This window comes from Chiloscyllium plagiosum, unplaced genomic scaffold (assembly GCF_037043375.1).
Source record: "Chiloscyllium plagiosum isolate Xiang-an unplaced genomic scaffold, Cpla_swu_hap1 HiC_scaffold_7, whole genome shotgun sequence".
NCBI classification, from domain to species: domain Eukaryota; kingdom Metazoa; phylum Chordata; class Chondrichthyes; order Orectolobiformes; family Hemiscylliidae; genus Chiloscyllium; species Chiloscyllium plagiosum.
Genome location: NW_028270145.1, coordinates 16,804,137 through 16,827,587, shown reverse-complemented (window position 1 = coordinate 16,827,587; position 23,451 = coordinate 16,804,137). Strand labels below are relative to the sequence as shown.

The 23,451-nt window shown below is 42.6% G+C and overlaps 2 protein-coding genes across 8 annotated transcripts in view; one reads left to right on the top strand and one right to left on the bottom strand.

Moving 5' to 3' along the window:
* The first annotated feature begins 12,317 nt into the window (after positions 1-12,317).
* On the top strand, positions 12,318-15,956 carry LOC122551982 (secreted phosphoprotein 24-like). Its single transcript, XM_043694544.2, has 8 exons — positions 12,318-12,419; positions 12,567-12,670; positions 13,008-13,136; positions 13,326-13,457; positions 13,574-13,618; positions 14,207-14,266; positions 15,294-15,338; positions 15,427-15,956. The coding sequence occupies exons 1-8, from the start codon at positions 12,368-12,370 to the stop codon at positions 15,457-15,459; spliced, it is 600 nt and encodes a 199-aa protein (XP_043550479.2). The 5' UTR covers positions 12,318-12,367; the 3' UTR covers positions 15,460-15,956.
* Positions 15,957-16,415: 459 nt separating this feature from the next.
* The window catches only part of LOC122551346 (thioredoxin domain-containing protein 6), a 67,140-nt gene continuing 60,104 nt past the window's right edge, over positions 16,416-23,451 (bottom strand). For 4 of the 7 annotated variants that reach the window (XM_087988590.1, XM_043693083.2, XM_087988591.1 and 1 more), the window contains 2 exons: positions 18,388-18,492; positions 16,416-16,961 (listed from right to left, as the gene is read on the bottom strand). In XM_087988590.1, coding sequence (XP_087844716.1) covers positions 16,939-16,961; positions 18,388-18,492 — 128 coding nt within the window. In that variant the 3' untranslated portion in view covers positions 16,416-16,938. The remainder of the gene's footprint in view (positions 16,962-18,387; positions 18,493-23,451) is intronic. The other 3 variants (XM_043693087.2, XM_087988593.1, XM_043693091.2) reach the window with 2 other exon arrangements.

Sequence of the window (23,451 nt, the reverse complement as noted above, 5' to 3'; positions counted from 1 at the left end):
CTCCTGTTCCCTGAATGCTGCCTGACCTGCTGCGCTTTTCCAGCAACACATTTCCAGCTCTGATCTCCAGCATCTGCAGACCTCACTTTCTCCTCAAGGGTTGTTAAGAAGGCAGGAGAAAGTGAGGACTGCAGATGCTGGAGATCAGAGCTGAAAAATGTGTTGCTGGAAAAGCGCAGCAGGTCAGGCAGCATCCCATGAGCAGGAGAATCGATGTTTTGGGCATAAGCCCTGCTGCGCTTTTCCAGCATCACATTTTTCAGCTCTGATCTCCAGCATCTGCAGTCCTCACTTTCTCCTAGTTGATTTTAACCTACTGCGAACCCTCTTGCAAGGATGCCTTCCTTGAAGAAGCTCTCTTCCTCCATTCCTGAAGAAGGGCTTATGCCCTAAACGTCGATTCCCCTGCTCCTTGGATGCTGCCTGACTTGTTAAGAAGGCATACAATGTGTTAGCTTTTATTGGTAGAGGGAATTGAGTTTTGGAGCCATGAGATCATGCTGCAGCTGTACAAAATTCTGGTGCGGCTGCACTTGGAGTATTACGTACAGTTCTTGTCACTGCATTATAGGAAAGATGTGGAAGTTTTGGAAAGTGTTCAGAGAAGATTTACTAGGAGGTTCCTGATATGGAGGGAAGGTCTTATGAGGAAAGGCTGAGGGACTTGAGGGCTGTGTTTGTTAGAGAGAAAAAGGATGAGAGGTGACTTAATTGAGAAATATAAGGTAATCAGAGGGTTATATAGGGTGGACAGTGAGAGTTTTTTTCCTTGGATGATGATGGCTAGCACAGGGGGACATAGCTTTAAATTGAGGGGTGATAGATGTATGACAGATGTCAGAGGTAGTTTATTTACTCAGAGAGTAGGAGAATAGGAACACGGTGCCTGCAGCAGTAGTAGACTCGCTAATGTTAAGGGCAGTTAAATGGTCATTGGATAAACATGTGGATGAAAATGGTATCGTGTAGGATAGATAGGCTTCAGATTTGCTCCATAGATTGGTGCAACATCGAGGGCTGAAGGGCCTCTACTGCGCTGTAATGTTCTATGATCTATGCCACTCTAGTAAGTCATGAAAGTAAACATCTCCTCTTCGGATGCTATGTTGGAGGAAAGCTCACTGATGAAGTCTAAGACATAACCCAAAGAAAGTCCAGTGGATATGTCCTGGGACTGACAGGACTAGCCTCCACCAGACAGCCACCATTCTCTTTGTGTTAGGTATGACTCCAAATAAGGAGAGTGCTTTCCCTGATTACCAAGGTTGACAGACACAAATGCTCATTAAAATACCTGCTGAATACAAACCTTATGTTTTGAAGCTACCAGTCTTTAATTTTTCACCATGAAGAAAGTATCGATGTGTTTAGTCTTTTTTAAATTGCTTTGTCAACAAGACTCAGTTGGGGCATTCAAACCCAGGAGTCTGTGCAGAGAAGAATTATTAAAATTATTCCTCTTGCTGGTGAAATGAACGATGAGGAAAAAAGTATCCAGCTTTGACAGGAGATATGACTGAGGTACAACATTAGAGATACTAAATGGCATGGTTAAATTAAATCTGAAATTCTAAAATAAATAGCAAAAGGATTGGGACGAATAGAGATTTTCAATCCTGACAGCTTAATTTACACCAGAACTGAATAATTTACCAGCAATAGTGTTAATTCTGTTATAAGATTATGAAAGTAAATATTCGGAGTTTGGAGGTCTGAAAATAATCTTACTTCATCATAAACGCTTCCTGGCCACATATTTACGTGTTTTCTGACAAGCCTAAACTCTTTCCAGTTCCTCTTTCCCTGAGACAAACACACAGTAATGAGAAGAGCTCAGCATTGAGTGCTTCCAGTCCTCACTGACACACTCACTCAGAGCTGCCGCCATGTGGGGAGCTGAGGAACTGCCAAATCAGAAAAATAATCTCATTGTGGGAAGTTAGAATCCTGACGCTCCTCGCGTTCAGTGAGACAGTAAGGGAAGCCTACAGTGTCACCCTCAGAACCCCTCTTCCAATTTCACAACTCAAGTAAATCCCAATATCTGAAATGCTTTTTATTTTTTTTCTGTGTGCATTTTACCCCATCCCTCACTGTCTTCTCAGTCCCCATGGCAAAACTGGCTAATGCATTTTGTTGTTAATTGAGAGCTTGGTGGTTTGAGACCATACAGGTACAAAACTTTAAAGAAGGCTTAGTTGGCTAGATGGGAAAGCAGAGTGACACTTCCAACGTGGATTAAATTCTCACACTGGCTGAGGTTACCATGAAGGTCCCACCTTCTCAATCTCACTGGTTGCCTGAGGTATGATCCTCAGATTAAATCATGACCATCAGTTGTCTTTCTTTCTCTGTCTCTGTCTCTCTCTCTCTAATGAGACAGTGAGACAATGGTGATATTACCTTTATTGGCAGTCACTGTGACTGAAAAATAAAACATATACAAAGCTCTATGTAACAGGTATAGATTAGATCCCATACAGTGTGGAAACAGACCATTTGGCCCAACAATGCCACACCAACCCTCTGGAGAGTAACCCACCCAGATACATTGTCCTACATTTACCTCGAACTAATGCACCTAACACTATGGGACAATTTAGCATGGCCAACTCACCTAACCTGCATATCTTTGGATTTTGGGAGGAAACCGGAGCACCCAGAGGAAACCCAAGCAGACACGGGGAGAATGTGAAAACTCCACACAAACAGTCGCCTGAGGCTGGGATCAAACCTGGATCCCTGGTGCTGTGAGGCAGCGGTGCTAACCACTGAGTCACAGTGCCGCCCAGAAGAAAGCAGGATAGAGTTCCAAGTGGGATTTAGCACTTTCTTTTCAAAAGTGCAATGGATTTGGCATAAATTTGTGAATTTGTGTAGACATAGTTATCAGATTTATTATCAGTACACAATAATTCCTTTCAGAATTATCTTACAGTAAATGATGAACTATTACAACCTGTTAGAAAAAAATCTACTTTAAACTATTTATACAAGCAAGAACATAGCATGGAAAACCTGGGACTCATTCAATGTCGCAACTGAATTCTATTTAATTTGCCTCCTTGCTGCTGGATTTGTGTGTCTGCACTGCAGAAACACATGTACTCAGAAAATGCAAGGAAATGTCTAAGAGGATGAGTGTGTTGTATTATGTGATGCAGTACAGATGAGACAGGCCTCTATCCTATATGAAATTCCAACACAAAGTTATCTACCTTGCCTTCAGTCACTCTTTCTGTGTAATGGAGCCAATGTAGACAGTTGACTGTCAGAGTACAATATACAGTATCATCTATAAGCACAGATTCCAGACTATGTATGTAAATCTGTGATATTGTACTCTTAGAAGGAGTTAATATTGTAAATAAACTTTAAGATATCAGACTCATAAAATCTGACTATCTGGATATATGTTATGCAGAGAAATATGAGGTAAACCACAAAGGGCATCAATGAACAATTCTGAAGTCTTCAACTAAAAACAAAATACTGAGAATGCTGGAACTCTGACAAAAAAGAAGAAACCAAAGGTTTTGGAGAAACTCAACAGATAGAGTCCATAGAGTTCAAGAGATGTACAGCACAGAAACAGACCCTTCGGTCCAAGTTGTCCATGCCAATGAAATTGGAGAAAGTGAGGACTGCAGATGCTGGAGATCAGAATCGAGAGTGTAGTGCTGGAAAAGCACAGCAGGTCAGGCAGCATCTGAGGAACAGGAGAATCGACGTTTTGGACATAAGCCCTTCATCAGGAATGAGGCTTGTGGGTCGGGGTTGAGAGATAAATGGGAGTGGGGTTGGGGGGAGATAGCTGAGAAAGCAATAGGTGGATGAAGGTAAGGGTGTAGGTGATAGGTCAGAGGGGGAAGTGATGGACAGGTCCGGAGTGCGGTGCCGAGTTGGATTCTTGGGACTGGGATAATGTGGGGTGGGGGGAATGAGGAAGCTGTTCAAATTTACATTTATCCTGAGTGGTTGCAGGATCCCAAAGCGAAAAATGAGACATTCCTCCTTCAGGCTTCAGGTGGCAATAGTTTGACGGTAGAGGAGGCCCAGGACCTGCATGTCCATGACGGAGTGGGAGGGGGAGTTGAAGTGTTCAGCCACAGGGCAGTAGGTTTGGTGGGAGCGGGTGTCCCAGAGATATTCGCTGAAACAATCCACAACAAAGCGTCCTGTCTCCCTGATGTAGAGGAGACCACACCGGGTGCAACAGATGCAGTAGATGACATTGGTAGAGGGAAAGGTGAATTTCTGATGGATGTGGAAGGATCCCTTGGGGTCTTGGATGGAGGTGAGGGGAGTGGTGTGGGGGCAGGTTTTGCACTTCCTGCGGTGGCAGGGGAGGATGCCAAGAATGGGGTGTGGGCTAGTGGGGGGTGTGGACCTGACAAGGGAGTCACAGAGGGAATGGTTTTTTCAGAATGCTGATAGGGTAGGGAGGGAAATATTTCCCTGGTGGTGGGGTCCGTTTCGATGTGGCGGAAGTGGCGGAAATGGCGGAGGATGATACATTGTATGCGGAGGTTGTTGGGGTGAAAGGTGAGGACCAGAGGGGTTCTGTCCTTGTTGTGCCAGGAGGGGTGGGGTTCAAGGGCGGTGGTGCGTGAAGTGAAGGGTGTCATCAACCGCATGGGAAGGGAAGTTGTGATCATGGAAGAAGGAGGCCATCTGGGACTTTCTGAGGTGGAATTGGTCATCCTGGGAACAGATACAGTGGAAGCAGAGGAATTGGGAATAAGGAATGGCATTTTTACAGGGGGTAGGGTGAGAGGAGGTATAGTCTAGATAGCTGTGGGAGTTGGTGGGCTTGTAGTATACATCTGTGGTTAGTCAGTCACCAGAGACGGTGATGGAGAGGTCTAGGAAAGGGAGGGAGGTTTCTGAGATGGTCCAGGAGAATTTGAGGTCAGGGTGGAAGGTGTTGGTAAAGTTGATGAGCTGTTCAAACTCCTCGTGGGAGCATGAGGCGGCGCCTATACCATCATTGATGTAGCGGAGGAATAGCCAAGAGGTGCTGTTGGTGTAACTGCGGAGGATGGACTGTTCCAAATATTCAACAAACAGGCAAGCATAGCTGGGTCCCATGCGGATGCCCGTGGCTACCCCTTTGGTTTGGAGGAAGTGGGAGAATTGGTTGGAAAGGTTGTTGAGGGTGAGGACCAGTTCAGCCAGGCAGATGAGGTGTCGGTGGAAGGGTACTGGTTGGGACGGTGTGAGAGGAAGAAATGGAGGGCTTGGAGACTTTCGTTGTGACGGATCGATGTGTACAGGGACAGGATGTCCATGGTGAAGATGAGGCGTTGGGGACTGGGGAAACGAAAATCTTGGAGAGGTGAAGTGCATGGGTGGCTCATGAACGTAGGTGTGGAGTTCCTGGACTGAGGGGGACAGGACGGTGTCGAGATAGGAAGAGACGAGTTTGGTGGGACAGGCACAGGCTGAGATAATGGGTCAACCAGGGTAGTCAGGTAGGAGGTAGAATCGAGCAGTGCTGGGTTCACGGACAATGAGGTTGGAGGTTGTGGATGGGAGATCCCCAGAGATGATGAAGTTGTGGATGGTCTCGGAGATGATGGTTTGGTGATGGAAAGTGAGGCCATGATCGAGGGGACAGGAGGAGGAGGTGCGTGCGAGTTGGCACCTGGCTTCAGCAGTGTAGAGATTGGTGCGCCACACTTCATACCAATGAAACATCCTAAATTAATCCAGTCCCATTTGCCAGCACTTGGCCAATATCCCTCTAAAACCTTCCTATTCATACACCCATCCAGATGCCTTTTACATGTTGTAATTGTATCGGCTTCCACCACTTCCTCTGTCAGCTCATTCCATACACACACCACCCTCTGCGTGAAAAAGTTGCCCCTTAGGTCCCTTTTACATTTTTCCACTCTCACCCTAAACCTATGCCCTCTCGTTCTGGACTCGCACACCCCAGGGAAAAGACCTTGTTTTCTGTGAAGATCCAAATTGAGTCAATGTTTCAAGTCTGATATGAAGATCCACCTCCAGAGATGCTACCAGATGTGTTGAGCGCTCCAAAACTTTGTTTTTACAACTGCAGTCTGGTTGAATTCAATGTCTAACCTGAAAAGAGTTGCAGATCAGTTTTTATATTAGAAAGTTTCAGAGAAGGTAAAACTCCCAAACTCTTCTCTCCCACTTTACAGTGCCCATAGATCTTCAGATTTGCATGTTCTCCCCATGTCTGCGTGGGTTTCCTCCAGGTGCTCTGGTTTCCTCCCATTGTCCAGAAATGCGCAGATTAGTTGAATTGGCCAAGCTAAATTGCCCATAGTGTTCAGGGATGTGTAGGTTAGGTGCATTAGTCAGGGTTAAATGTAGAGTAATAGGTTAAAGGGATGGGTCTGGGTGGGATATTCATCGGTGTGGACTTGTTGGGCCAAATGTCCTGCTACCACACAGTGGGGTTTCTATGACTGTATGATTTTCACCATCACATGGCATTTGAAGTTGATGATGGAAATATTATAAATACCTTTCTGCAGGACCTGCTCACTGTTTATTACCCTGAACTGATATTTGTCATCTCCACACCTCACATCACTCAGTCTCGTCCTTTCCCCTTCTCCACAGGGACTGAGACCTACACACAGCCCCCAACAAGTGGGCAGGACGGAAGGCATGACCACAGAGGCCTCTACAACAGTCAATAAGCCCTCAGTCCAAAACAACTCTCTGCATGGAGCACCTACGCTTGCAGATGACTGGCCTCTGCTTTCAGTGATGAGGAAGCTGGAACAGGTTCTGCTCGCTGTCAATGTTTCCTTCTCAAAGTCAGCTGGCATTGTGACATCAGTGATTCTTACAGATGCACACAATAAATTTCAATCACACCACTGCATTGGCAGCAGGACTGAAATAATTTGGACTCAATCCTCCAACCATGAGCAGTGATTTAATATATGACACCATGGCACATGTATTTCAGGGGTTTACCACAGCACTGATAGTTTTGGCATAAGGTGATAAACAATGTGAATGGCTCCAATGTGGTCCTCCCAACAACAACAACAACAATAACAATATCATATATTTATCCACATTTAAAAAAAAAAGCACTCCCAGGATTGTTACAGAGACAGAAAGAATGCCAGGTCGCCTGTCATTGCATCACAGCATGGATATCGATATTTCTTCATGAAAATGTAATCCATATTTTATAAGTCTGGATCATAACAGGAAGTGAGGAAATAAACTTTATAACACCAGAAGCAAAGTAGAGCAACACAAAGAGGAGTGGGAATTCTGCTTTGTGTGGGATCATTCTCTGTTTTTTCCTTGCCCTGATAGGCACAGAACATGACTCTGGGTTTCTGACATTCAATGAAGGAAAACCTCTCTGTGTGGTATTCTCCCAGAGGACCACTCCTCATACCTTGTGGTATTTTCCATTTCTATCAGTATGTGGTGCTGAGTAAAGGATGTCTCAGGCAATTTGCTTTCACCAATGTGCCTCTGTCTTGGACATATAGCTGGAAGATAAAGCATAATGGAATATCCACACACAAGACACATCTCTTAGATAAGGAGAAAGTTTATTGCACCACTGCAATACCTACAAAAAATTTGACCAGACATAATTACCAGCACCTCAGGGAGTTGGTACGGATATGTCTGCTCCCGCCAAAAGCTAGAGTAGAACTTCCTGTCTCAACCCAAAGACTGTATGTCTGCGAGAGATTTGTTTTGGACTGAGGGCTTATTGACTGTTGTAGAGAGGTCTGTGGTCATGACTTCCTGCCTACCCACTTGTCGGGGGCTGTGTGTAGGTCTCAGTCCCTGTGGAAAAGGGGAAAGGACAAGACTGAGTGATGTGAGGTGTGGAGATGACAAACATCAGTTCAGGGTAATAAACAGTTCAGGGTAATAAACAATTTAGGGTAATAAACAGGTCCTGCAGAAAAATATTTATTATATCTCCATCATCAACTCCGAATACCATGTGATGGTAATAATCTGAAGATCTATGAACATTGTGGAGAGGGAGAGAAGAGTTTGGGAGTTTTACCTTCTCTGAAACTTTCTAATATAAAACTGATTGCAACGTTTCCAGGTTAGACATTGAGTTCAACAAGACTTTCAAATTAAAAACAGAAAGTGCTGGAGAAAGTCAACAGATCTGTACATCAGGAGACTGGAGGAAATCAATGTACTATGAATATTAACCTCTTCAGTACCATTACCTTAGACAACATCTCCTCTACAAGCAATCTCTGGACAGTTTACCAATTATACAATCACATACAGAACTACATTGCATTTACCATTACTCCATCTCCCCACATGCCTTTGATTTTACAAATGCAGGTGATATTGATGTCTTGCACTTTTCTAAGAAAGCATTCTCTTCACGCTTGGAAGCACAGTAAGTCTTTTGTTTGAGGACTGTTAACTCAGATTCTGATCTGTAGATCACTTCTCTGCTGGAGTTTTTTTTTATTTCTTGGATACTCTTCATGAGTACATTGGTCGGTGTGAAAGCAGGAGCAAATTACTGCAGATGCTGGAATCTGTACTGGAAACAAAAAGATGCTGGGGATCACAATGGGTCAGGCAGCATCCATAGAGAGAGAGAGAGAGCAAGCTAATGTTTTGAGTCTAGATGACTCTTCATCAGAGCTAATGTGAAGTGTGATGGGGACAGCATTTATGCAATAATGGTTGGGAGGAAGTAGGGTGGAATGCTGGGAGAGAAAGGAGTTCAGAGCGTGGTGCTGGAAAAGCACAGCAGGTCAGGCAGCATCGGAGGAGCGGGAAAATTGATGTTTTGGGCAAAACCCCTTCATCAGGAAACTGGGGGAGAAAGGATGTTGATAGTTCAGATTAAGTGATCAAAATGTGAGAATGGCAGAACAATGGTGTGTCTCCTGCCAGACTGGAATGAACAGACAGTCCCACTGGGGTGGGGGGGAGGGGTGAGAGGACATGGTGACAGAGAAGGCAACAACTAAAGCTAAAAGGGAAAGAATGGGAGTGAGGCTGTGTAGATTAAGAAAAAAAAATCCCTCGAGTGTGGAAACAGGCCCAACAAGTCTACACTAACCCTCCAAAGACTAACCCACCCAGACCCCTAACTGATTGCTCCACATTTCCCCCCTAACTAATGCACCTAACCCACATGTCCCTGAACACTGTGGGCAATTTAGCATGGCCAATTTATCGAACCTGCACATCTTTGGATTGTGGGAGGAAATCCATGGAGACATGGGGAGAACTCCACATAGACAGTCGCCCGAGGTCAGGATTGAACTCAGGTCCCTGGTGCTGTAAGGCAGCAGTGAGAACCATTGAGCCATCGTGCCACCCCAAAACTATTGTTATTCCACTATCTTATCTAGATGGTACTTACTTTCCTAAATTTCTTTCATAAGTGAACCCTTCTCCGCTGGCTCAGGCAATCGCCCCACAATATCATCTGGTAGATCTTTAATCTACACCATCATTGTGGCATGGCTGAAAATGTGTTGCTAGAAAAGCGCAGCAGGTCAGGCAGCATCCAAGGAACAGAAGAATCGACGTTTCGGGCATAAGCCCTTCTTCAGGAATGAGGAAAGTGTGTCCAGCAGGTTAAGATAAAAGGTAGGAAGGAGGGACTTGGGGGAGGGGCATTGGAAATGCGATAGGTTGAAGGAGGTCAAGGTGAGGGTGATAGGCCGGAGTGGGGTAGGTGCGGAGAGGTCAGGAAGAAGATTGCAGGTTAGGAAGGCGCTGCTGAGTTCGAGGGATTTGACAGAGACAAGGTGAGGGGAGGGGAAATGAGGAAACTGGAGAAATCTGAGTTCATTGTGGCATGACCTGGCTTCAATTCCTCCCTTGGGCAACTGTCTGTGTGGAGTTTGCACACTCTCCCCGTGTCTGCATGGGTTTGCTCCAGTTTCCTCCCACAATCCAAAGATGTGCAGGACAGGTGAATTGACCATGCTAAATTGCCCATAGTGATAGGTGCAGGGGTAAATATAGGTTAGGGGAATGAGTCTGGGTGGGCCACTCTTTGGAGCGTCAGTGTGGACTTGTTGGAGTGAAGGGCCTGCTTCCACACTGTAGGGAATCTAATCATCTGGTAGATCTTTTATCCATAAATGATGGCACAGAACGTAACTGGTCTGTTGAAGCGAATCCTCTCTAACAACAGCCAACGATTCAGAGCTTAATGTTCACCCAGGAAACAAAGTGCTGTGGAAGTAATATTTTTAGATAGTAGTGAGCCATGATAAACATCTGTTGGATCTGTCAATACCATGTTACTCATGTCTGATTCTCATGTAGCGAAGGATTATAAGCATTGCTGCATCAGGTAAAAAATACCCTGCTGGAGGCAAAACACACCTCAGTGTTGGTCCTCTCCTGTCAACAGTTGTCCACAAAACATTCTGGCTTTTTCTCCAAAGATAAATATTTCTTGGATTCGAAGAAATATGATAACGTTTCATCAAGAATTTCAACAATAGTTCTGACACTTATGAATTTTAACTTCAAAGTTTCATCTTTAAAGTATTTCATTAATTTATAATGGAGTTTAAAAAAGTCATCTGTGGATTCTTCTTTTCCAATAAATCTTGCTCATTCAAGAATTTCATCTGTAACAAATCAAAGTAATTATTGAAACTGTTTAGGACATGGATAAAAGTGTTTGTACTCTCAATGCTTTGTCTGTTAAGAACATCAGCTGCAATTGACCCCTGGATATGATAACCTGTTAACTTGTTCAGTTCTAGTCTTGGGATTTAACTTTGAAACAACACTGTATCTTAAGGACTGATGCTGTCAGACGTCCAGTTATGTAGTCAGTACAGTCTTTCCCTAACATTGAAATGGCCGGGAGTATTACATCTGTTTCCATTTTTTCTCAAAATGCTGAGTAACATTATTGTTGTAAAGGTATTTTATATCTGTATCATTTCTATATTGCTTTAAATCAGCTGCTCTTTATTCTTGCATTTTTCTTTTAACCAATGCTGTTTTTACTTAAATGCATTGACTAACTTGTAGAGTTTCATAAGCAAGTATTTTCTTTAATATTTTTCTCTCTGTATGTTACATTTTATTGAACTCTTCAATAAAACTTTAAATTGCATTACTGGTCAGTCCGTAGTGATTTACTGCTGTAAGAATTTTTAAATCTGTTCTTTTTGTAATCCAATATCTCCATACTGTTTACAAAGTTTTCCCGCCATTTTCTAAACAATCAAAACAGTCCTTATCCATTTCATCCAGGGATTTCCGATCTTCTGCAGTAAAGATGTAGTTTTCCACCTCTTTGCAACTCAATTAGACGAGTTACCACCTTTCCACATCGAAAATATCAAGCACTTTCTTCTAAATAAATATTGATGTTTACTGGGTGGAGCCAATGTAATATGAATATAAACCTGTTCAGAATCATTGTGTCACAAAATGCATAGGATAGGGTGCACGAGCCAAGTGCCAGAGTCACCCCGAGTAAACACAACAAAGTGAGATCCTTAGTGGATTTACCTACAATGTCGAAGGGGGAGAAACTCTATCTCTGCCAATGGCCTAGTAGGAAAAGGTTCAGTTGGATGTGGTACTCAGGTACACAGGCTAGAGGTAGCCAGCTTGAGTGTTCACCCGATGCTCAGTTTGCTTAACTTAGCTACAAACATATTTGAAGAGTGCTTCATGTTTTCATTTGTGAGCTGTGCGATGAGTCTGTGTGAGTTTGCTTCATTTGCAGTGGTCGCCACAGTGAGATCAACACTTGCAGTTTCTGCCTAGACATGGGAAATGGATACAGCGGGGTCAAAGGCCAGCCATTGGTCACCATGGAGCCAAACCCCCATCAAGAAGCATTGGGAAGGAGAAAAACATGTCAGAATAAGATTGTTGCACAATAATCAAAAACTCATTTTTACTGAAATGCTTCTTTATGTTAAACGCATCGCTGAAGCAATGTATCCGTATTTACAACAGATCATCTGGAATGTTTGGTACAGGAAATATTGTAAATGAGGTCACCGATCCTGTGTCAAAATAATTCCAGCAGCTATTTCTAGGGGACAGAGTCTGACCTTCTATAAATTACTGCTGATCATGTCTTCTCTTAACTGAGATCATTATTTCAAATTCTGAGGAATAATGTCTGATCCCACTAAACCTAAACATGGTGACGATACTGGGAGGAACTCTGCCCATATTTGAGCTACTTGGCAGCAGCTTCCCCTGCCCAGGACCAAACTGAGTAAATATGAGTCAGTGTTTGATTGTGGTGGAGGCGCGAGAATATAAAGACTGAACGCAGCAAGGAAAGGGCAGAGCAAGAGAGAGAAGCAGCTCCTTTACTCTGAGAAAGCAGCCAGCTGATCACACAAGAGGCAGAATGAAAGCCTTCCTCCTCATCATTGCTGCAGTGCAGATTCTCCACTGCTCAGGTAGGTCCCAGAGAGAGAGCGGCTCCTCATCAACCAACGAGTTATTGCCAATGAGGTTCACTCACTCAGATATCACCAAGGTGGAAAAATAATTTGCTGAAGAATTCTGGAATGTTTTGTACAACTTATCCTTTTCTCTATCGACAGGAATACCGAGCCCTAAGGATGCTCTGAGAGTGTCTGTTATAAAACTGAACCAAATCACCAAGACCAGCAATCTGTGTGGGATAACCAGGAGAAGGGTGAAGGATGTAAGTGTGGCCTGGTCTCAGTCTGTTTCACTCTCTAAACTCCATAAGAATATTGGTAAAAACAATGACTGCAGATGCTGGAAACCAGATTCTGGATCAATGGTGCTGGAAGAGCACAGCAGTTCAGGCAGCATCCGAGCTGAAGCTCCTCGGATGCTGCCTGAACTGCTGTGCTCTTCCAGCACCATTGATCCATAAGAATATTACTGAGTGCAGTGCAACATGGATTAATAAACAGAAACAGAATGTTAAATTACGCTTAGGCTCTGAGTGAATCAGCTCAGAGTAAGAATATCAGATACAGTCAGACATTAATGAACTGCTTTCCTCTCAATAGATTTACCGCACAGGGAAATTGTCATACAACGTGGATTTAACATTCTCTGTGAAGGAAACCGTCTGCTCCAAGAATTCTGGACTGGAATTTGATGACCCCAGCTGTTACTTCCATCCCAAAATGACTGCAGTAAGTTTTGAGTTCCATTGTCACACCAAACCCTCGTGTATAAGGAGCAAAACAATAAAAGGAGGGAGTATATTGAGTTATATCATAGAAAGGTTATGTGTACTTAACGACATCATGGAAATTCCTACTGTCTTTGCAGAATTTGCTGCCAATCAATAATATTTTTAAAACTCTCTTCTATTTTGCTAGGTGAAAGGTTTGTGCACAAGCCATGTTGAGTATTTTGCCGATGAGGTTGCTGACATTGATGTTGAGTGTCGAGGGTTGAAGATGGTGGACAGCAACAGTGACTCATCAGAATCAAATGAAAACAGTATTGAGGTAACCTCACAATTATACTCAACGGGACAATTGAAGTTTTATCATTTGAGATAGGCTATCAAATTTTTTGTTGATTTACTGAGCTAAATATAAAAAATATTAATTTTTTAATATAGGTCAAAACCAAATCAAAACAGATGTCAACTGAAGAATCACTGGATGTGAGTATAACAGGGAAAATTGTAAAAATATTTTCTTGAGCAGAATTATGAAAAATGTAAAACTCTCGTGTCAGAATGGCAAGTGAGATGGCACTTTATTTTAAGTTGAGATACTGTGGGGTAGGTATGTGAGGGGGTGGAGTTGTCCACAGTCTGATGCTGAAACACAAACTCAGAGAAAGCCTACTGAAGACAAAATCAGCTGAACATTCACACAGCTGGACAGGTACAAACAATTCCTTTAGGAGGACAGTTACTCTTACATTTCTGTCACTAGCAGACACAAAATCACTGGTCAGTGCTGGAGGGACCTCACCATTGAGCACAAATCTGAATTGGTGCAGAATAGCAGCCTTCATTAACCTGTCCATCAACATCATAGCTACACTGTCTCATGGTCGCAGAACCAGAGAAGGCTGGTCAGAACTTCTCTACTTCAGCACTGAGTCACTCAATCCTGACCTGGAAACTTCAACTGTTTACACTTCCTATTTATAATATTAGTTAAACCTTTTGTTGGAAGATGATTACAAAAATCAAGATTATTTACAAAATCCTAAACTTAAAAATATGAATATTTTATTCCAGTGGAAAAGCAAATCAGCAGAGACATCACTCGAGGACTCTCCAAATTTGAGCATTGATGAGGTATTTTGTCAGATAATTATCTAATTTTCTCTTCATTTCACACCCTCATGGACTAGGACTTGCTAATTGTGCTTTACACCATGAGGCAGGGTGAGGAAGTGGGTGACAAGAATTACCTTAGCTGGTGCAGGAGTTGAGCCCACATTTCTGTCATTATTATAAATTAAACTCTAGCCATGCACAACTCTACCAGGGCTGTATTGATTACTGGAGAACAGTAATTGTACGGAGAGGAATTATCCACTTCATCACAGAGTAACTGAGTTCAAATCCCGAACTTCAAAATGTTTTCATTTCCTCATTTATAATCTGATATCATTCAAACTTTTGGCTTACAGCTGATTCTAAAAAAATCAACATTGTTTTGAAAATGCTAAGCATATAAATCTGGATATTCCAGGTCAAAAGCAAGTCAACAGAAACATTACTGGAGAACTCGCTAAACAGGGGGTGGCACGGTAGTTCAGTGGTTAGCACTGCTGCCTCACAGCACTAGGGGCCCAAGTTTGATTCCTGCCTCCGGTGACTGTCTGTGTGGAGTTTGCACATTCTCCCCATGTCTGTGTGGGTTTCCTCCCATAATCCCAAAGATATGCAGGTCAGGTAAATTGACCACATTAAATTGCCCATAATGTTAGGTGCATTAGTCAGGGGTAAATGTAGAGCAATGAGTTACTCATCAGAGAGTTGGTATGGACTTGTTGGGCCAAAGGGCCCCTTTCCATACTGTAGGGAATCTAATCTAAAAATGTGAGCCTAATCTGAGATTCTCAAATAATTACTGATGCAAATAAACTGTTGAAACTTGGATTCAGCTGCGTCATATTAAAGTGTGAGGCAGCTCTGTATTTTTAAGCTATTAAATGTATGCACAGAGTCTACAAATTTAAACGGTTAAAATTTCTGCATTTATAGTTTAACAATCAGAGAAATCTTTGGTTTAAAGATAATTTAAATACTCAATAACAGTTGATAGGTATGTCATTGATTTCCTTCAATAACCAAGTGAATCTTTTTTTTTAAACAGTTGAGTATTAAGTCATCAGAAACATCACTTGACGTGTCTTCAAATGTGAGTATATACTGGGAATTTGTGTCAGAAACTGTCTTATGATCACGATCATCAACAACTCAGTTTGTCTTCATTCTATTCATTCCAGGAATACCATGACGATTCAAGATTCCGACACTAACTAGGAATGAAACTTCTGAAAGACTGAACTTGGTCTGAACACAAGCTCTCATTCCAATTAAAGAAAATGGATTGACGCTACTTATTCATATATAAACCTGAGGCTCGTGACTACATTTCACTGTAACTGGGAGATTCTATAGTTTGTAAATATTCTCTCCTTTAACATAAGTTGATGAATTCTGTGGTTCTCGTGAAAATTGTAAATAAAATATTCTCTAACGTCATTTAGAACTGATGTTCATTTTGCTCTGCATTCAAGATATTAATGTGAGCTTGTCTGCTCAGATTTATCATTCAAATTCTCTGCTGAGATGGTCTCTTCTACCAGCAATTTACTGTTCATTTACTAATAGCCTAATAGTAAAGATGTTTGCGTTATCTTGTTAATTCATATGTTTGGATTTAGACTATAACTTTAACAGTATCATTACCGATGATGTGGACACCACTTTGCTATTCTGAAAACAGATAAATAAATGTCTTTTCCTGTCAAAAGTATGTTTTGTAGTGTTTACTGGCTTCAGTTCTCATTCTTTGCTGTGACGTTATTTTCACTAAAGTTACATTTGACAAAGTTGTGCACACCAAAAATATCCCTTCAGGGAGATAATGGATTAACTGCACATATTAACAGATTTACGGATAGTGTGTAATATTGCAATTGTTGAAGAGAGTAAGTCACATTCTTTAAGCCAAATTGACAATTCAGGCTCTTAAAGGAGGTTTCCGTCAGGCTTGAAAATTAAAATCACTTTGGCTTTAACTCAAGGTAATGTGGTTATCTGAAGAAGAATTATTATGTTGGGCAGCCACTATGTGGCATTATAAATATAGTGGTATGGTTGCAGGCAAAAACTCTGCAGACATGACATTGTCTTCCTATTTTCTTTGGAATTGTCAGGCCCAGCTGAACAAAACATTAACATAAATATTCCAGAAGGCTAGCAATTGAAGTTGTGTTAACAATTTATTGCAATCAATCGCTTCTCAGTCAAATGGAATGTCTGACAATATTGAATATAGCAAAACAAATTAATCAATTTTTTTTTGTAATGATGTGATTTTAAATTCATAGAAATACCACTGTTGTAAAAGAAGAATGTATTGTCTGCGCAATCAGCCTTCAGACAGAATTTATGCTGCAAATTCTGTTGTCATTGTGATGGCAGAAGTATTTTTTGTTTTCTTGCCATTTTTCTGTCTGTCTCCACTTGATGTCTTTGCTGGATTATTGATCCACAGGCACATACCAGGCTCCAGTAGCTTACTCAAATGCCTTTTGTTCTGTGGCACCACATTGTACATGGATGTTCTTTCCTGGAGCAGTGAGTCTTGATGACCTACAACAAGTTAGATTCTGGAATGCGCTAGGCCAATTCAGTTGTGTGCGTGTGTACAGAATGATCTTTTGTCTCTACTTCTTATAACAATTTCCTCCCTTTTCACTTGTATCATGATCTCAACGCCAAAGTGAATCCTACTCGTGCTCAGCTCCTTCATCTGAAACAAAAATGAGGGGAAGAGAACAAATGGAGCAAAGAATATTCAGAATCCTAAATGTCGGATAATTAAAGAGTGAAAGTAAGTACTGCTCTTTCCTTTACTGGAAGATTTCTTGGAGTTGCTTCTGCAACGTTACTAACATCAACAGCAATACGATGGAATCCCCCAATCACTTAGATAATGCTGCTCATGCAATACCCCTGTGAAATGACAGCAGCATTGCAATCCCAGCTCCAAAGAAATTCATAGAAATGTAGAATCCAGGAGCAGGAGTGAGACATTTGGCTCTTCCATCCTGCTCCACCATTCAGTGTGCTCACGGCTGACTGTCTATCTCACCACCACATTCCCAATTTCTCCTAAACCCCTTGATGTCTTTAAAATCCAAAATTTTATCTCTCTCTTTCTTGAATATATTCAGTGATTTGGCCTCCACAGCTTACGGTGGTGGAGAATTCCACAGGTTCACCACTCCTTTGAGTGAAGCAATGTTTCGTCACCTTGATGCGAAATGATCTACCTTGTACCCTAAGACCATGTCCCCGGTTCTGGAATCCCTGTATCTAGTCTGTTCAACCCTGTTAGAATTTTATACTTTTCAATCAGATCCTTCTAAATTTTAGTTCAATTGGGTCTATATGGTGAATCTTTCTGCATACTACAGTCTTGCCATCCCTGATATCAGCCTGGTAAACCTCCCTCTATGGTAGATATATCTTTTTTTTGGGAGGGAGACCAAAACTGCAAGCAATATTCCAGGTGAGGTCTCACTTTGGCCCCGTATAACTGCAATATGACATCCTGATTTCTGAACTCAAAGCTTTTTGAAATGAGGGCTGATGTACTATTTGGTATCCATTTGCTTCCTGCACCTGCCTGTCTATTTTCACCGACTGGTGTACACAAAGACACGCATTAGTGTACATCCACACTTCCCAAAATATCACAATTTAAATCTCAGTTCTTTGTCTTCTAATACATCCTGGGGCAGGATAAATTGCCATGCAGTGGGGCTAACAGTGTGGACAATGGTTTCTAGACCAGCGTACCAATGACTTATCAAGGCCACAACAGTCACTAGAAGAACCGTGGTTGTTCCCCTTCACCCTCTGTAATATCCCCCAGGGCCAAACCCCTTTCTCAGAAATGGGCGAAAGGGGAAAGACAAAGTTGGCTGCATTCTAAAAAGTGGAGTTGATGGTAGGGACAGTCAAGCAGCGCAGAAGCATGATGCTCACATTTGGTGAACTTTGTCATTTTTCAGCCCTAGAAAGGCAGAAGCTGCTAATAGTACTGTCACACAGACTGATTTGATAAGAGTGCCATTTTTTAAGCTGCTGTCTGATTCTAGTGATGTCTGGGGGAGCAGTTCAGACCATATTTCTCTGTCCCCACTAGTAAGAGTCTCTCCTGGATACGTTACCATTACCATTGACTCTCTCCTGCTCTGCCATTTCGTGTGATAGACTCCTCTGAGAGCTGTCATTCACAGTGCTTTGTGAACTATTAGTTGATGAGTCTACAGGAGCTGTAAGCAAGAAGGGTGGGTAAAGATTGTATTAGCATTTCAATTCAACGGAAACAGGATTGTTTGTGAGGGCGGGGATGACAGGAGATGTTAATTTAAGTTGAACTTCTGATTATCAGCAACTTAACCTAAGTTTGGTTTGTCTGTGGGACTTCCATGGTCTGATTCACTCAAAATCACACAATGTATTACTTGTCCTGTAATTTTGAGTGATTCAGACCATGAAAGTCCCACCAAACAAACCCAACTTAGGTTGAGTTGTTGATAAATAGAAGTTCAACATAAAATAACATCTCTTGTCGTCCCCACCTATCGGGTCATTGGTATGATTTATATTCATTGCCCCAATGGACATTGATGTTGCTGGCGTGACCTGTATTTATTGACCCACCTGATTGTTATTGAGAAAATGGATGTGAGCTACCTTCTTGGAATACTGCAGTATGTCTCGTTCAACATTTCTGCAGTTGTTTGAAAGAACTAGGTGGCTTGCTAGGCTACTTCAGAGGACAATCAAAAGTCAAACACATTGAGGCGGGTCTGCGAATCTGGCAACAGTTGTAGACTTGCTTTCCTAAAGGACATGAGTGAACCAGGTGTGTTATAATATGCCATGGATTCCAGCCCAGGCAAACTTGTTCCTTTAAGATAGTGACATGATATCACAGTATGTAATGTTAACAGAATAATATATACAGGAACTATGGGCGGAACGGTGGTTCAGCAGTTAGCAACTGCTGCCTCACAGCACCAAGGTCCTGGGTTCGATTCCCACCTGTCTGTGTGGAGTTTGCACATTCTCCCCGTGTCTGCGTGGGTTTCCTCCGGGTGCTCCGGTTTCCTTCCACAATCCAAAGATGTGCAGGTCAGGTGAATTGGCCATGCTAAATTGCCCACAGTGTTAGGTGCATTAGTCAGGGGTAAATGTAGGGTAGGGGAATGGGTTTGGATGGGTTTCTCTTCGGAGGGGCATTGTGGACTTGTTGGGCCAAAGGGCCTGCTTCCACACTGTAGAAAATCTAATCTAATTAATTGTTCCAATATCATAATATCCCGCAAACACACCCCTGAGCAAAAATAGAAAATTCAGACACAGATTCTTACATGTAGTTTTCTAATCAAGGAGGGAAAAAAAACCTCAAGACAGGAGCAAGCCAGGAGCCATTCATTGAAGTTCTAACTCTGTTGAGACCCCAATAGCTTCTGATGTTACTGAAAAACTACAACCCTGAAATCCTGATCTGTGAGAGCTGGCCACACCCATTCAGGCTGTGAAACAAAAGCCTAGGCTCCCAAGATGTCTATATTATCCCTGATGCTCATTACCTCCATCTTAAACAACTCTCTTCAAAAAAAAATATACAGGACAAATTAACCTCTTTAAAGCCACACATGTGATATGGACAATTTTTGTTTTTAGTTGTAAAACTTCCAAACAGAAGCTTGGGTTTTTAAGTTGAACTAGTTTAATGTGAAATTTAAGGCACACAGATGGCCTAAAGCTCATGAAGCAGCATTCTTTATTTTACTGGCATCAGATATTTACAAACAAAGAAGGGGAATCAAATTTAAGTAGAGAAACAGTAAACTTACATGGAATTAAGCCTGTAGAACATACTTAATTGAGGAAATCCTTTGTTTGTCTCTCCCTCTCCCCATGAGGCCTCCTTCTGACACTGCCATTCTTGCCTTCAGGAAGGGATCTGCTAAAACTGCTCAAGCTCCCCTGCTCGGCGATCTTCCTCACCTCTTGTCATCTGTCGTTGAAAGCTCTGTTACGCACTTCCCTGATTGAGAGTTGCCATTCCAAAAACTGAAGAAGGGCTAATGCCCGAAACGTCGATTCTCCTGTTCCCTAGATGCTGCCTGACCTGCTGCGCTTCTCCAGCAACACATTTCCATTCCAAAAACTACACTAGCACACAGCAATAATTTACTAATCAGTTATTAATCCACGATGCCTAAAATATTTGAGTACAAATTAGTTGCAGCACCCTTGCCTTACTTCACCAGACTGAGCAAATGGTAAGGGTTGGGGTAATATTCAGCATTTGCTTGAGAAGGCCTGTTACCTGCACTGGCACTGTCACTGACTCCAGCCATTATGCACTAGCACCAAGTTGCACAATACCTCTGAGTCAGTTGCGTGTGTCCACATCATCCAGCAGACTTTTAGCCTCAAGAAACTCTCCTCTATATATCATTGCTGATTCAAAAATAATTTTAGAGGAATACACTTGTGCTGATTGGAAGCCATGTGTTTGTGCAATGTTTTTCTCTTCTCAGTGTTTCAGCCTTGCTTCTTTTGGACACCACCCCAAATGCCTGGCATAGCCTTGTCTCATATTTGGCTATCTTATGCCCGAAACGTCAATTCTCCTGCTCTATTGATGCTGCCTGACCTGCTGCACTTCTTCAGCAATACATTTTTAAGCTCTGATCTCCAGCATCTGCAGTCTTCACTTTCTCCTATCTACTCACTGACCTGACATCTCCACCAGAAAGTGTTATGAACCCAAAATGATGGTGCCTGGGAAGGATTGGGTCTCATCCAAAGAAGCAATGGTGTGCAGAATATTTTATGGTTGAGTGAAGGATGCTATTAGAAGCATAACCCAACTCCAGAAGATATGCAGACTCCTTCTGTTTATTGTAAAGAAGCAAGGTGCACTGATACTCCTGCAGAGTACGGTTGAGCCTTTAATATTGTCCATTACCCTCTGGATGATAGTGGGTGATGTGGTTTGTGTCAATTTTATACAGCTTGCAAAGCTCTTGTAAGATCTTGTCATCAAAGTTGCTCCCCTGATGATTGTGAATCAGACATGGAACATAGAAATGGACAAACTGATCGTACCCTTGCATATTAGCTACAGTCACAGGTGGGAGTGAGTGGTACAAAATTGGTGAAGACATCTGCTAGAATGAGGATATTCTGAGTCAAGTTGCTCCTGGGGTCAAGGACTGTAAAATCTATTGCAAGGATCTCTCAGGTTTCCATGGTGACCATGGATCCCATGCTGTGGCAAAGTCATTTCCCTGTTTTGGCCAATGTTAACCTTTCAGAATTGTTGAAAATCACACAACACCAGGTCATAGTCCAGCAGGTTTAATTGGAAGCACACTAGCTTTCGGAGCGACGCTCCTTCATCAGGGGATTACAATCACCTGATGAAGGAGCGTCGCTCCGAAAGCTAGTGTGCTTCCAATTAAACCTGTTGGACTATAACCTGGTATTGTGTGATTTTTAACTTTGTACACCCCAGTTCAACACTGGCATCTCCAAATCATTTCAGAATTGTGACGGTCATCATCTATGTCAGCAGATATCCCAGGCAAGTAACACCACTCACTGTTCAATGTGTACTCCTTTTCTGTCTCTTGATGTCCTGCTTAATCATGAACTGCTACTACACTTGAGGCTGCAGGGAAGGATGTGTTGCTTAACCCTGCTGTCCATGAGACAGCTAATCAAACACTCTATCCTCCTCCCTGCTCTTCTCCCAGCACCTCAACAATTTTTGTGCCTGTTTGGATTCGTTCATCACTGACACTGGGTGAGTGGATGTTGGGCCTTCTGTAGAGTAGCGCTGAAACTGTACAAGCTCCGCTTTCGAGATTGATAGCAAAAGTGAAACTGAGCCTGACTCTAACCTGCCTGAAAACGGTTTGGTTTTCACTCTTAAAGCACGTTCGTGACAATCCACTGAATCTTAGTCCAAATATCAGAGGGAACGAGTGTTGGAATTCTGCCTTTGACTTGGCAGGCATTCGAAAGCAGTTCATTGGGCTGTGGTTTGTTAAACACTCCAAGCACTGCAGCAAATCAGTATGTGTCTAACCTTCTTAGACATGGTTCACCTCAAAGCTATCAATTCCAAATTCATACTGGAGTATCTCTTCAAATTCCTCTCTTTCAGCTTGACACTCCACGTGGCATGTGCAGTAACCACTTTTCTGCCCTTGAACCTGCGACAGCACCACTGCTTGGCCAAGTAAAAACTGGCATCAGTTTCAAGTCTGAAAGGGAGAGGAAAATTTGGGTGGCCGAGGACAGGCGATCGGAAGAGATTCTGCTTCAGAGTCTTCAGATGCTGGCGTCCCTGGACATACTTTCCTGCCAACTCTTTCAGCATTCTTTGACTTCCTCAGCATGTTATAAAGTGGGGGATGAACTGTGCATAACTTTTCAGAAGCTATTTATGATATCCAGCTCGGGCTGGGAACTCACCCAGTTCCCTCTCCATCACACCTGACAGGGCCACATCTGGACCATTCAGACTTTTTTCAGCATTGACAGGAATGCCTCCCTTGAACTAAGGTACCAAATGTCAGTCCAGAAAAGTTGGCATTTCTCTGGTTTAACTTGCAAGCTAAACTTCAACAAGTGGGTTAAGACGGTGTTCAGTCTTTCAAGAGAAGGCTGGAGATGAAGGTTCCCAAGAACTTTATTCGCCAGAGGCATTACAGAGCCCAAACATTCTCGTTTCTGTGGGGAGTTTACACGAGCCGTCTTTTCAGTGTCTTGCTTCACGTGGGGTGATAGCTTATAACGAAGGGTCAAGCTGAGACAACAGAAATACTGTGGTTGAGGACTTGCAATGCTTCCTCAATCCTAGATGGAGGACAAGCAGCCCTATGAGAATATGTTTTGGGTGTCTGGTAACTTACACAAATCCTTTGTTTCCTGCCTTTCATTCTCACGAGGACTATGGGGGAAGACACACACGTAATTGATGATTCTCGGATGACACCTTGCACCTATGAATCCTGCTGACAATCTTGTGATAGGTTGGGACATAACAGCAAGGAACCTTTCCTGGGCAGTAATCTTTAATCACAATCCTGTGACTTACTACAATACCCCATGTCATCATTGTCTTTACTGAGAGTTGTCCTACATTTGGTGAGGATATAAACATGCTGGCTTCTCTGGGTGTCCTCCAACTCACCAATGTC

Bases quoted from the DNA above. Each gene is read 5' to 3' on its own strand.
- LOC122551982 (XM_043694544.2), top strand. From the start codon at position 12,368: ATGAAAGCCTTCCTCCTCATCATTGCTGCAGTGCAGATTCTCCACTGC. The intron at 12,420-12,566 runs GTAGGTCCCAGA...CTCTATCGACAG, and splicing joins GCAGATTCTCCACTGCTCAG to GAATACCGAGCCCTAAGGAT. The intron at 13,619-14,206 runs GTGAGTATAACA...ATTTTATTCCAG, and splicing joins CAACTGAAGAATCACTGGAT to TGGAAAAGCAAATCAGCAGA.